We start from the raw sequence: 12,747 nt of genomic DNA, 5'->3' as shown, positions 1-12,747 counted from the left end.
CTGTTCTCTCTTCTCTCTGTCTGCATCTATCTGTTCTCTCCCTCGCTGCTCTCTGTCTGCATCTATCTGTTCTCTCCCTCGCTGCTCTCTGTCTGCATCTATCTGTTCTCTCCCTCGCTGCTCTCTGTCTGCATCTATCTGTTCTCTCTCCCTCGCTGCTCTCTGTCTGCATCTATCTGTTCTCTCTCCTCTCTGTCTGCATCTATCTGTTCTCTCCCTCGCTGCTCTCTGTCCGCATATATCTGTTCTCTCTCCCTTGCTGCTCTCTGTCTGCATCTATCTGTTCTCTCCTTCGCTGCTCTCTGTCCGCATCTACCTGTTCTCTCCCTCGCTGCTCTCTGTCTGCATCTATCTGTTCTCTCTCCCTCGCTGCTCTCTGTCTGCATCTATCTGTTCTCTCCCTCGCTGCTCTCTGTCTGCATCTATCTGTTCTCTCTCGCTGCTCTCTGTCTGCATCTATCTGTTCTCTCCTCGCTGCTCTCTGTCTGCATCTATCTGTTCTCTCTTCGCTGCTCTCTGTCTGCATCTATCTGTTCTCTCTCTCGCTGCTCTCTGTCTGCATCTATCTGTTCTCTCTCCCTTGCTCTCTCTGTCTGCATCTATCTGTTCTCTCCTTCGCTGCTCTCTGTCTGCATCTATCTGTTCTCTCCCTCGCTGCTCTCTGTCTGCATCTATCTGTTCTCTCTCCCTCGCTGCTCTCTGTCTGCATCTATCTGTTCTCTCCCTTGCTGCTCTCTGTCTGCATCTATCTGTTCTCTCCCTCGCTGCTCTCTGTCTGCATCTATCTGTTCTCTCTTCTCTCTGTCTGCATCTATCTGTTCTCTCCCTCGCTGCTCTCTGTCTGCATCTATCTGTTCTCTCTTCCTCGCTGCTCTCTGTCTGCATCTATCTGTTCTCTCTCCCTCGCTTCCCCTGTCTGCGTCTATCTGTTTTCTCTCCCTTGCTGCTCTCTGTCTGCATCTATCTGTTCTCTCCCTTGCTGCTCTCTGTCTGCATCTATCTGTTCTCTCCCTCGCTGCTCTCTGTCCGCATATATCTGTTCTCTCTCCCTTGCTGCTCTGTCTGCATCTATCTGTTCTCTCCCTCGCTGCTCTCTGTCTGCATCTATCTGTTCTCTCTCTCTCTGTCTGCATCTATCTGCTCTCTGTCTGCATCTGTCTGCATCTATCTGTTCTCTCTTCTCTCTGTCTGCATCTATCTGTTCTCTCCCTCGCTGCTCTCTGTCTGCATCTATCTGTTCTCTCTTCTCTCTGTCTGCATCTATCTGTTCTCTCCCTCGCTGCTCTCTGTCTGCATCTATCTGTTCTCTCTCCTCGCTGCTCTCTGTCTGCATCTATCTGTTCTCTCCCCTCGCTGCTCTCTGTCTGCATCTATCTGTTTTCTCTTCCTCGCTGCTCTCTGTCTGCATCTATCTGTTCTCTCCCTCGCTGCTCTCTGTCCGCATCTATCTGTTCTCTCTTCCTCGCTGCTCTCTGTCTGCATCTATCTGTTCTCTCCCTCGCTTCCCTCTGTCTGCATCTATCTGTTCTCTCTCCCTTGCTGCTCTCTGTCTGCATCTATCTGTTCTCTCCCTCGCTGCTCTCTGTCTGCATCTATCTGTTCTCTCCCTCGCTGCTCTCTGTCTGCATCTATCTGTTCTCTCTTCTCTCTGTCTTCATCTATCTGTTCTCTCCCTCGCTGCTCTCTGTCTGCATCTATCTGTTCTCTCCTCGCTGCTCTCTGTCTGCATCTATCTGTTCTCTCCCTCGCTGCTCTCTGTCTGCATCTATCTGTTCTCTCCCTCGCTGCTCTCTGTCTGCATCTATCTGTTCTCTCCCTCGCTGCTCTCTGTCTGCATCTATCTGTTCTCTCCTCGCTGCTCTCTGTCTGCATCTATCTGTTCTCTCCCTCGCTGCTCTCTGTCTGCATCTATCTGTTCTCTCTTCTCTCTGTCTGCATCTATCTGTTCTCTCTCCCTCGCTTCCCTCTGTCTGCATCTATCTGTTTTCTCTCCCTTGCTGCTCTCTGTCTGCATCTATCTGTTCTCTCCCTTGCTGCTCTCTGTCTGCATCTGTCTGTTCTCTCTCTCGCTGCCCTCTGTCTGCATCTATCTGTTCTCTCTTCTCTCTGTCTTCATCTATCTGTTCTCTCCCTCGCTGCTCTCTGTCTGCATCTATCTGTTCTCTCTTCTCTCTGTCTTCATCTATCTGTTCTCTCCCTCGCTGCTCTCTGTCTGCATCTATCTGTTCTCTCTTCTCTCTGTCTGCATCTATCTGTTCTCTCCCTCGCTGCTCTCTGTCTGCATCTATCTGTTCTCTCCCTCGCTGCTCTCTGTCTGCATCTATCTGTTCTCTCTTCTCTCTGTCTGCATCTATCTGTTCTCTCCCTCGCTGCTCTCTGTCTGCATCTATCTGTTCTCTCCCTCGCTGCTCTCTGTCTGCATCTATCTGTTCTCTCCCTCGCTGCTCTCTGTCTGCATCTATCTGTTCTCTCCCTCGCTGCTCTCTGTCCGCATCTACCTGTTCTCTCCCTCGCTGCTCTCTGTCTGCATCTACCTGTTCTCTCTCCCTCGCTGCTCTCTGTCTGCATCTACAGTGGGGCAAAAAAGTATTTAGTCAGCCACCAATTGTGCAAGTTCTCCCACTTAAAACGATGAGAGAGGCCTGTAATTTCCATCATAGGTACACTTCAACTATGACAGACAAAATGAGAAAACAAAATCCAGAAAATCACATTGTAGGATTTTTAATGACTTTATTTGCAAATTATGGTGGAAAATAAGTATTTGGTCACCTGCAAACAAGCAAGATTTCTGGCTCTCATAGACCTGTAACTTCTTCTTTGAGGCTCCTCTGTCCTCCACTCGTTACCTGTATTAATGGCACCTGTTTGAACTTGTTATCAGTATAAAAGAGACCTGTCCACAACCTTAAACCGTGACACTCCAAACTCCACTATGGCCAAGACCAAAGAGCTGTTAAAGGACACCAGAAACAAAATTGTAGACCTGCACCAGGCTGGGAAGACTGAATCTGCAATAGGTAAGCAGCTTGGTTTGAAGAAATCAACTGTGGGAGCAATTATTAGGAAATGGAAGACATACAAGACCACTGATAATCTCCCTCGATCTGGGGCTCCACGCAAGATCTCACCCCGTGGGGTCAAAATGATCACAAGCAAAAATTCCAGAACCACACGGGGGGATCTCGTGAATGACCTGCAGAGAGCTGGGACCAAAGTAACAAAGCCTACCATCAGAAACACACTACGCCGCCAGGGACTCAAATCCTGCAGTGCCAGACGTGTCCCCCTGCTTAAGCCAGTTCATGTCCAGGCCCGTCTGAAGTTTGCTAGAGAGCATTTGGATGATCCAGAAGAAGATTGGGAGAATGTCATATGGTCAGATGAAACCAAAATATAACTCTTTGGTAAAAACTCAACTCGTCGTGTTTGGAGGACAAAGAATACTGAGTTGCATGCAAAGAACACCATACCTACTGTGAAGCATGGGGGTGGAAACATCATACTTTGGGGCTGTTTTTCTGCAAAGGGACCAGGACGACTGATCCGTGTAAAGGAAAGAATGAATGGGGCAATGTATCGTGAGATTTTGAGTGAAAACCTGCTTCCATCTGCAAGGCCATTGAAGATGAAACGTGGCTGGGTCTTTCAGTATGACAATGATGCCAAACACACCGCCCGGGCAACAAAGGAGTTGCTTCGTAAGAAGCATTTCAAGGTCCTGGAGTGGCCTAGCCAGTCTCCAGATCTCAACCCCATAGAAAATCTTTGGAGGCAGTTGAAAGTCCGTGTTGCCCAGCAACAGCCCCAAAACATCACTGCATGATGGAATGGGTCAAAATACCAGCAGCAGTGTGTGAAAACCTTACAGAAAACGTTTGACCTCTGTCATTGCCAACAAAGGGTATTTAACAAGTATTGAGATAAACTTTTGTTATTGACCAAATACTTATTTCCCACCATAATTTGCAAATAAATTCATAAAAAATCCTACAATGCGATTTTCTGGATTTTTCTTTCTCATTTCGTCTGTCATAGTTGAAGTGTGCCTATGATGAAAATTACAGGCCTCTCTCATCTTTTTAAGTGGGAGAACTTGCACAATTGGTGGCTGACTAAATACTTTTTTGCCCCACTGTATCTGTTCTCTCTCTGCATCTATCTGTTCTCTCCCTCGCTGCACTCTGTCTGCATCTATCTGTTCTCTCTCCCTCGCTGCTCTCTGTCTGCATCTATCTGTTCTCTCTCCCTCGCTGCTCTCTGTCTGCATCTATCTGTTCTCTCTTCTCTCTGTCTGCATCTATCTGTTCTCTCCCTCGCTGCTCTCTGTCTGCATCTATCTGTTCTCTCTTCTCTCTGTCTGCATCTATCTGTTCTCTCCCTCGCTGCTCTCTGTCTGCATCTATCTGTTCTCTCTCTCCCTTGCTGCTCTCTGTCTGCATCTATCTGTTCTCTCTCTCGCTGCTCTCTGTCTGCATCTATCTGTTCTCTCTCCCTCGCTGCTCTCTGTCTGCATCTATCTGTTCTCTCTCCCTCGCTGCTCTCTGTCTGCATCTATCTGTTCTCTCTCCCTCGCTGCTCTCTGTCTGCATCTATCTGTTCTCTCTCCCTTGCTGCTCTCTGTCTGCATCTATCTGTTCTCTCCCTCGCTGCTCTCTGTCTGCATCTATCTGTTCTCTCCCTCGCTGCTCTCTGTCTGCATCTATCTGTTCTCTCCCTCGCTGCTCTCTGTCTGCATCTATCTGTTCTCTCCTCGCTGCTCTCTGTCTGCATCTATCTGTTCTCTCCCTCGCTGCTCTCTGTCTGCATCTATCTGTTCTCTCCCTCGCTGCTCTCTGTCTGCATCTATCTGTTCTCTCTCCCTCGCTGCTCTCTGTCTGCATCTATCTGTCTCTCTATCTGTTCTCTCCCTCGCTGCTCTCTGTCTGCATCTATCTGTTCTCTCCCTCGCTGCTCTCTGTCTGCATCTATCTGTTCTCTCTCCCTCGCTGCTCTCTGTCCGCATCTATCTGTTCTCTCTCCCTCGCTGCTCTCTGTCTGCATCTCTGTTCTCTCGCACTCGCTTTCTTTCTCTCCCATTCGCATTCTCTCTCCCACACACACAGACAAACCTACACGGTCTTTCTCTCTATGAAGTGTTTGCACGTAGCCCACCTCTCGTGTAAGACAGCACTTCTCTCACTTCTTCCCTGTCGAGGAGACTGGTGTAGGGAAGCATCCAGGTTGGATCCAAATCACCTACTGAAATCACTGTGTCATGACTGGTGAAGTCCAGTCGCATTGTGATGTCGTCATCCTGGGACTGTGCTGTAAGATGTCCATTCAGAGTACGTCATCATGGTGTGACCTTGGTGTGGGTTTATTCCAGGTGGAGTCAACCCAGAGTATGATCCGTATCCTGGGTCTGTCGGCCACGCTGCCCAACTACCTGGACGTAGCCTCCTTCCTCCACGTCAACCCCTACATCGGACTCTTCTACTTCGACAGCCGCTTCAGACCCGTGCCCCTCGGACAGAGCTTCGTCGGCATCAAGTCCACCAACAAGGTGACCACATAGACACACACACACACTGCTAACACGCATCAAGCTGACCATACTGCCAGAACTCATGTGTCTTTAGCAGGGCCAGGAGTTTTGTTTTACCACGTTCTTCTGAATCATTTGACCTGGTCAAACGTAGGGGAAAGGGGATACCTAGTGAGTTGCTCAACTGAATGCATTCAACTGAAATGTGTTTTCTTCATTTAACCCAACCCCTCTGAATCAGAGAAGTGGGGGGCGGGGCTGCCTTAATCGATGTCCGTGTCATCGGTACCCGGATAGCAGTTGTTGTCGGGAGGTAACTGCCTTGCTCAAGGGCAGAATGGCAGGTTTGATTCGAACTAGCGACCTTTCGTTTACTCGGCCAATGCTCTTAAACCGTTCTAACACAGCTAATATGTGTTTCTCTCAGATCCAGCAGCTTCATGATATGGAGGAGGTTTGCTATGAGAAGGTTCTGGAGCAGATCAGAAATGGACATCAGGTAAGGCTCTCTGTACTGTACTGTATGTGTGTGTTAGTCTGTCTCCCTCTCCAGCCCCCAGCTGACTCACTACCCCAGCTTCCAGAGTTGTGGATTCATCCATTTCCACTTAGCCCCATCTACGCTGTGTGTTGAGTTCCCAGTCCAACCTGCTGGTTCTGTCTGTATCCCCTTAACATATACTCACACACCTACACACGTACCAACACTTGTGTGTGTGTACACATTGTTTCATTCAAACACACACAGTGCACAAGTAAATGAATCTACACACAGTTTGCCTGCAGTCAATACATGTTTTTAAAAGGATCTGAAATACTGTACCAGGTTCTGGTATCTGAATTGGAAAATCTGGTTTGTGTTTTCAGTCTCACAGTCGGCGAGTCTAGATGTGATGTCATCTTTCTGTCTGTGGGTCACAGCCCTGAAGCCAAAACTCTCCAATAGGGAGCATCTGTCTAGGCTCCATATTAAATTGTCAGAAATGGCTGTGACATATATTAATTTAATCTGGGAGGGTGATAGATGGAATTGTCTGGATGAAGCCCCCTGGCCCTCCTGTGCTGGGGTTTCAGCCCGGCAGACGGAACTTTAATAAGCTCTCAAACCAGCAGTTACCGTGGACGCTTCCCTCCTCACAGCTCTGCACTGATAAAACAGCTTCAATAAATAACAGTTTGCTGCAGTGGGCCCACAGCGAGGGGATGGAAGAAACGCCAGGCTAGGCTACGCTGCTCAATCTGTGCTAACCCCTGCTTAGTATAGGTAACCCTGCAGAAAGAGTTTTAACTTGAGGCTTATTAATACAATAGAATGTTTGATGATATAACATTGACATATCGTGTGTGTGTGTGTGTGTGTGTGTGTGTGTGTGTGTGTGTGTGTGTGTGTGTGTGTGTGTGTGTGTGTGTGTGTGTGTGTGTGTGTGTGTGTGTGTGTGTGTGTGTGATGTACAGCATCACATTAAGAGAATGTTTCACTTCATCTGGCGTTGCTGCCGCAAGTCATTTCCAAACCCCAGACATTCTGTAATTTCTTAAGTCACTGTGCTGAGGAGATGAAACTATCCAGCTAGGCCCTGCTGCTGCTGCCTTCAACATGGCTGAATGATGACACATTATACTTGAAGAGAAAGAAAATAAGTTTCAAGCTGACATTTCAAAATGTTTTGAGCTTGTAATGCATCATAATTAGAGGTCGACCGATTATGATTTTTCAACGCCGATACCAATTATTGGAGGAAGGGAAACAACCACCCCAAGGCTCAGAGCGATTGAAGTTTGAAACGCTATTAGCACGACTAGCTAACTAGCTAGCCATTTCACTTCGGTTACACCAGCCTCATCTTGGGAGTTGATAGGCTTGAAGTCATAAACAGCGCAATGCTTGATGCACAACGAAGAGCTGCTGGCAAATCGCACGAAAGTGCTGTTTTAATTCATGTTTACGCGCCTGCTTCTGCCTTCCACCGCTCAGTCAGATACTTAAATACTTGTATGCTTGTATGCTCAGTCAGATTATATGCAATTCAGGACATGCTAGATAATATCTAGTAATATCATCAACCATGTGTAGTTAACTAGTGATTATGATTGATTGTTTTTTATAGGATAAGTTTAATCCTAGCTTGCAACTTACCTTGGCTTACTGCATTCACGTAACAGTCCTTGTGGAGTGCAACGAGAGAGAGGCAGGTCTTTATTGTGTTGGACTAGTTAACTGCAAGGTTGCAAGATTGGTTCCCCGAGCTGACAAGGTGAAAATCTGTCGTTCTGCCTCTGAACAAGGCAGTTAACCCACCGTTCCTAGGCAGTCATTGAAAATAAGTATCTGTTCTTAACTGACTTGCCTAGTTAAATAAAAGGTATAAAATAATAATAATAATATTAAATCAAATAAAAAAATCGGCAAATCGGAGCCGCCCTCAAAAAAATGAAAATCGTCCCTAATTAATTGGCCATTCCGATTAATCGGTCGACCTCTAATCATAATGCATCATGTAAAATGTGCTACAACATATTCAGCACAGCTTTGGTGGCTCTCCTGTCTCACAAACTCATTTGACTGCTGCTATTGGACAAACTATACTTACTGGAATATACATTTTAATCCCCCTTCCAAAGCTCTATTTCTCTGTGTGTGTGGGTCCAGTGAATGTTTGGTAGTGACGTAGTGGTAAAAAATATTAGGTGGGTAAACTGATCGGCGGGTACAGTGACATTTTCTGAGACTCATTATGATACATTACATTACATTATGATACATTACATTAGGATACATTACATTACATTATGATACATTACATTACATTATGATACATTACATTAGGATACATTACATTGGGATACATTACATACATTACATTACTACCGGCCAAGCCCTCCCTAACCCGGACGATGCTAGGCCAATTGTGCGTCGCCCCATGGACCTCCCGGTCGCGGCCAGCTGCGACAGAGCCTGGGCTCGAACCCAGAGTTTCTGGTGGCACAGCTAGCACTGCGATGCAATGCCCTAGACCACTGCGCCACCCGGATTACATTACATTATGATACATTACATTATGATACAGTGACAGAGGAGGGATAACACTTCTGAGCTCTGCAGCAGAACCGAAATCAATGGTGGCACATTATCTGTTATGAGGCTCCCTCTGTGACTGGTACAAAGACAGAGGAAGGAAACATACCCTTCAGGCCTGTACTCAAACACACAGACACACACACACGCACACATGGATATTAACATGCTATCTCTTATCTCCTCTCCCACTGTCTCTCATATTCTCTCTCCCTCCCTCTTCTCTCTAGTCCCTTTATAGTGTCCTTAAAATACAAGGGGGAAGTAGGTAGGGAGGGAGGGAGGGAGGGAGGGAGAGTCCTTTGCCTCCATCTCATAACTGTCTTGTATTTCTGTTATTGATTGTTTTGTCCGTGGTATTGACTGTTTTACAAGGGCAAACTGAGTGTAATAGGAAAATGACAGCCCTTCTCTGTCCTTTTAACAAAAGATTAAAATGGCACCATGACCTTCTTCTGTTCTCATACAGTACAGCAGGAGAGAAGTATCTGCAGTCACAATGGATCTTTATTGTGGCAAGGAACAACACTGCACAGTAGTGCTTTTAGATGAGAGGAATGTTGTAGCAAACAGTATGGGTTGACCTCTACCTCTATTTCTCTGTGTTTTGACCTTTGACCCCAGACTGATCTGTGTCTGTGTTCTTTGCGTCTTCCAGGTGATGGTGTTTGTCTATGCTCAAGACTGACTTCTCTCCGTCCTCTGTCTTTTCCCCTTTGACCCAGACTGACCTGTGTCTCTGTTCTCTGTGTGACCCAGGTGATGGTGTTTGTCCACGCTCGTAATGCCACGGTGAGGACAGCCATGGGGCTGATCGAGATGGCTAAGAACCGGGGAGAATCTTCCTTCTTCCAGCCAGACCATGGACCTGACTACGGCCAGTGTGAGAAATCAGTAAGGAACAAACGTTGGTTTATTTCTGTTTCAGGTGAGGAGTAGACGTGGGTTAGGAGTAGACGTGGGTTAGGAGTAGACGTGGGTTAGGAGTAGACGTGGGTTAGGAGTAGACGTGGGTTAGGAGTAGACGTGGGTTAGGAGTAGACGTGGGTTAGGAGTAGACGTGGGTTAGGAGTAGACGTGGGTTAGGAGTAGACGTGGGTTAGGAGTAGACGTGGGTTAGGAGTAGACGTGGGTTAGGAGTAGACTACTGGTTAGGAGTAGACGTGGGTTAGGAGTAGACGTGGGTTTGGAGTAACTACTGGTTAGGAGTAGACGTGAGATAGTGTTGGCTGCACGGATTGTCAGGACCATCTGAGTCTTTACATGGAGCCCAGGTACAGTGTGCCAGGGTTAAGAGGCTTACATGAGTTCACGTTAGATAAAGGTAATCTATGTTACTATACCTGGACACACACACTAATCACCATTCTTCTAGACAGTGTTGACTCAATTCAGTGCACCACTGCTGTAGACTGTTACTCCTACCCCTGTTTATCGTAATAGTGTTTGAGTGTACTAAAGTAACTGTAACTATAGACTCCAGTCTACTGGAGAGTGTACTAAAGTAACTGTATCTGTAGACTCCAGACTACTGGAGAGTGTACTAAAGTAACTGTATCTGTAGACTCCAGACTACTGGAGAGTGTACTAAAGTAACTGTATCTGTAGACTCCAGTCTACTGGAGAGTGTACTAAAGTAACTAACAATGGACTCCAGTCTACTGGAGTGTGTACTAAAGTTACTGTAACTATAGACTCCAGTCTACTGGAGAGTGTACTAAAGTTACTGTAACTATAGACTCCAGTCTACTGGAGAGTGTACTAAAGTAACTAACTATAGACTCCAGACTACTGGAGAGTGTACTAAAGTAACTGTAACTATAGACTCCAGTCTACTGGAGAGTGTACTAAAGTTACTGTAACAATGGACTCCAGTCTACTGGAGAGTGTACTAAAGTAACTGTAACTATAGACTCCAGACTACTGGAGAGTGTACTAAAGTAACTGTAACTATAGACTCCAGACTACTGGAGAGTGTACTAAAGTTACTGTATCTGTAGACTCCAGTCTACTGGAGAGTGTACTAAAGTAACTATCTGTAGACTCCAGTCGACTGGAGAGTGTACTAAAGTTACTGTATCTGTAGACTCCAGTCGACTGGAGAGTGTACTAAAGTTACTGTATCTGTAGACTCCAGTCGACTGGAGAGTGTACTAAAGTAACTGTATCTGTAGACTCCAGACTACTGGAGAGTGTACTAAAGTAACTGTAACTGTAGACTCCAGACTACTGGAGAGTGTACTAAAGTAACTATCTGTAGACTCCAGTCTACTGGAGAGTGTACTAAAATAACTGTATCTGTAGACTCCAGTCGACTGGAGAGTGTACTAAAGTTACTGTATCTGTAGACTCCAGACTACTGGAGAGTGTACTAAAGTAACTGTATCTGTAGACTCCAGACTACTGGAGAGTGTACTAAAGTAACTATCTGTAGACTCCAGTCTACTGGAGAGTGTACTTAAATAACTATCTGTAGACTCCAGTCTACTGGAGAGTGTACTAAAGTAACTGTATCTGTAGACTCCAGTCTACTGGAGAGTGTACTAAAGTTACTGTATCTGTAGACTCCAGTCGACTGGAGAGTGTACTAAAGTTACTGTATCTGTAGACTCCAGTCGACTGGAGAGTGTACTAAAGTTACTGTAACAATGTACTCCAGTCTACTGGAGAGTGTACTAAAGTTACTGTAACAATGTACTCCAGTCTACTGGAGAGTGTACTAAAGTTACTGTATCTGTAGACTCCAGTCTACTAGAGAGTGTACTAAAGTTACTGTATCTGTAGACTCCAGTCTACTAGAGAGTGTACTAAAGTAACTGTAACTATAGACTCCAGACTACTGGAGAGTGTACTAAAGTTACTGTATCTGTAGACTCCAGTCGACTGGAGAGTGTACTAAAGTTACTGTAACAATGTACTCCAGTCTACTGGAGAGTGTACTAAAGTTACTGTAACAATGTACTCCAGTCTACTGGAGAGGAGTGTACTAAAGTTACTGTAACTATAGACTCCAGTCTACTGGAGAGTGTACTAAAGTTACTGTAACAATGGACTCCAGTCTACTGGAGTGTGTACTAAAGTTACTGTATCTGTAGACTCCAGACTACTGGAGAGTGTACTAAAGTTACTGTAACAATGGACTCCAGTGTACTAAAGTTACTGTGTGTACTGTAAAGTGGCTGTGCGCTCCTAGGCTGGCTCTCCTCTTTGGCTCAGGCTACAGACAAACACAGTTATTTATGAGCATTTATTCATGAGATTTAAAGGAGAGGAAAGTGAGAGAAATTGAGGTCAGGCACCTCTTTAGAGTGGGTTCCTAGGGGGAGAGCTGTAAACAAAGAGGAAGGATGTGTGTGAGAGTCAGAGGCCCGCTCTGCCCCCGTAGATACCATGAACAAACCTTACAGCACTCAGATACAGGCCAATTAACAGGCCAGGGAAGTGAAGTGGAGCTCTGTCACTCGGCGTGTGTTGTCTAAGTGTTTTATCTACTGAATAAGAACAGCACAGGTGTTGAATGTGCTTGAGGAGGACAGTACTGATATTTAACCTGTAGAGTTCTGGTTGAAGATGAAGACCGAGGCGGGCAGACAGACCGGCGGGCAGACAGACTGGCAGGCAGGCAGACAGACCGGCAGGCAGACAAACCTACACACCTACAAATGTAGACAGACGGTCTAGTTTATGGTGTGTAGCCATAAAATGTGAAATTAGCATGCTATAGTCATTTAAATGGGTCTCTGTGTGTGTAGCTTGGCCCATGCTCTAGTCCAGTTGGACCCAACCAGACTCACTATTTCTTGTCCAGGTAGAGGAGCGTATGATCGGAACCTGCTGGTCAGAACCTGCTGGTCAGAACCTGTTGGTCATGATTGATTCTATTCATCTTGAGCCCATGGCTACAGTCAATCACACAAGACAGGGATCAATAGACAGCTGTGCGTGCACACACACACACACACACACACACACACACACACACACACACACACACACACACACACACACACACACACACACACACAGACAGACCAGTGTCAGGGTTGGCCTGCTGCCCCCTCAGTGATTTCTGAAAGTCACTCTGCTCCTCTCCACCTCACACTACTCTACCACTGGGGCTACGGCATGGACCGCATTCTCACTG

General features: G+C 46.3%; 1 protein-coding gene across 2 annotated transcripts in view; it reads left to right on the top strand.

Moving 5' to 3' along the window:
- Positions 1–12,747, top strand: part of ascc3 (activating signal cointegrator 1 complex subunit 3) — a 186,751-nt gene that overhangs the window by 86,002 nt on the left and 88,002 nt on the right. For both annotated transcript variants that reach the window (XM_046302709.1, XM_046302708.1), the window contains exons 13-15: positions 5,369–5,545; positions 5,955–6,026; positions 9,363–9,497. In XM_046302709.1, coding sequence (XP_046158665.1) covers positions 5,369–5,545; positions 5,955–6,026; positions 9,363–9,497 — 384 coding nt within the window. The remainder of the gene's footprint in view (positions 1–5,368; positions 5,546–5,954; positions 6,027–9,362; positions 9,498–12,747) is intronic.

Source organism: Oncorhynchus gorbuscha, linkage group LG15 (assembly GCF_021184085.1).
Source record: "Oncorhynchus gorbuscha isolate QuinsamMale2020 ecotype Even-year linkage group LG15, OgorEven_v1.0, whole genome shotgun sequence".
Lineage (NCBI taxonomy): Eukaryota > Metazoa > Chordata > Actinopteri > Salmoniformes > Salmonidae > Oncorhynchus > Oncorhynchus gorbuscha.
This window is presented reverse-complemented; position numbering and strand designations above follow the sequence as displayed.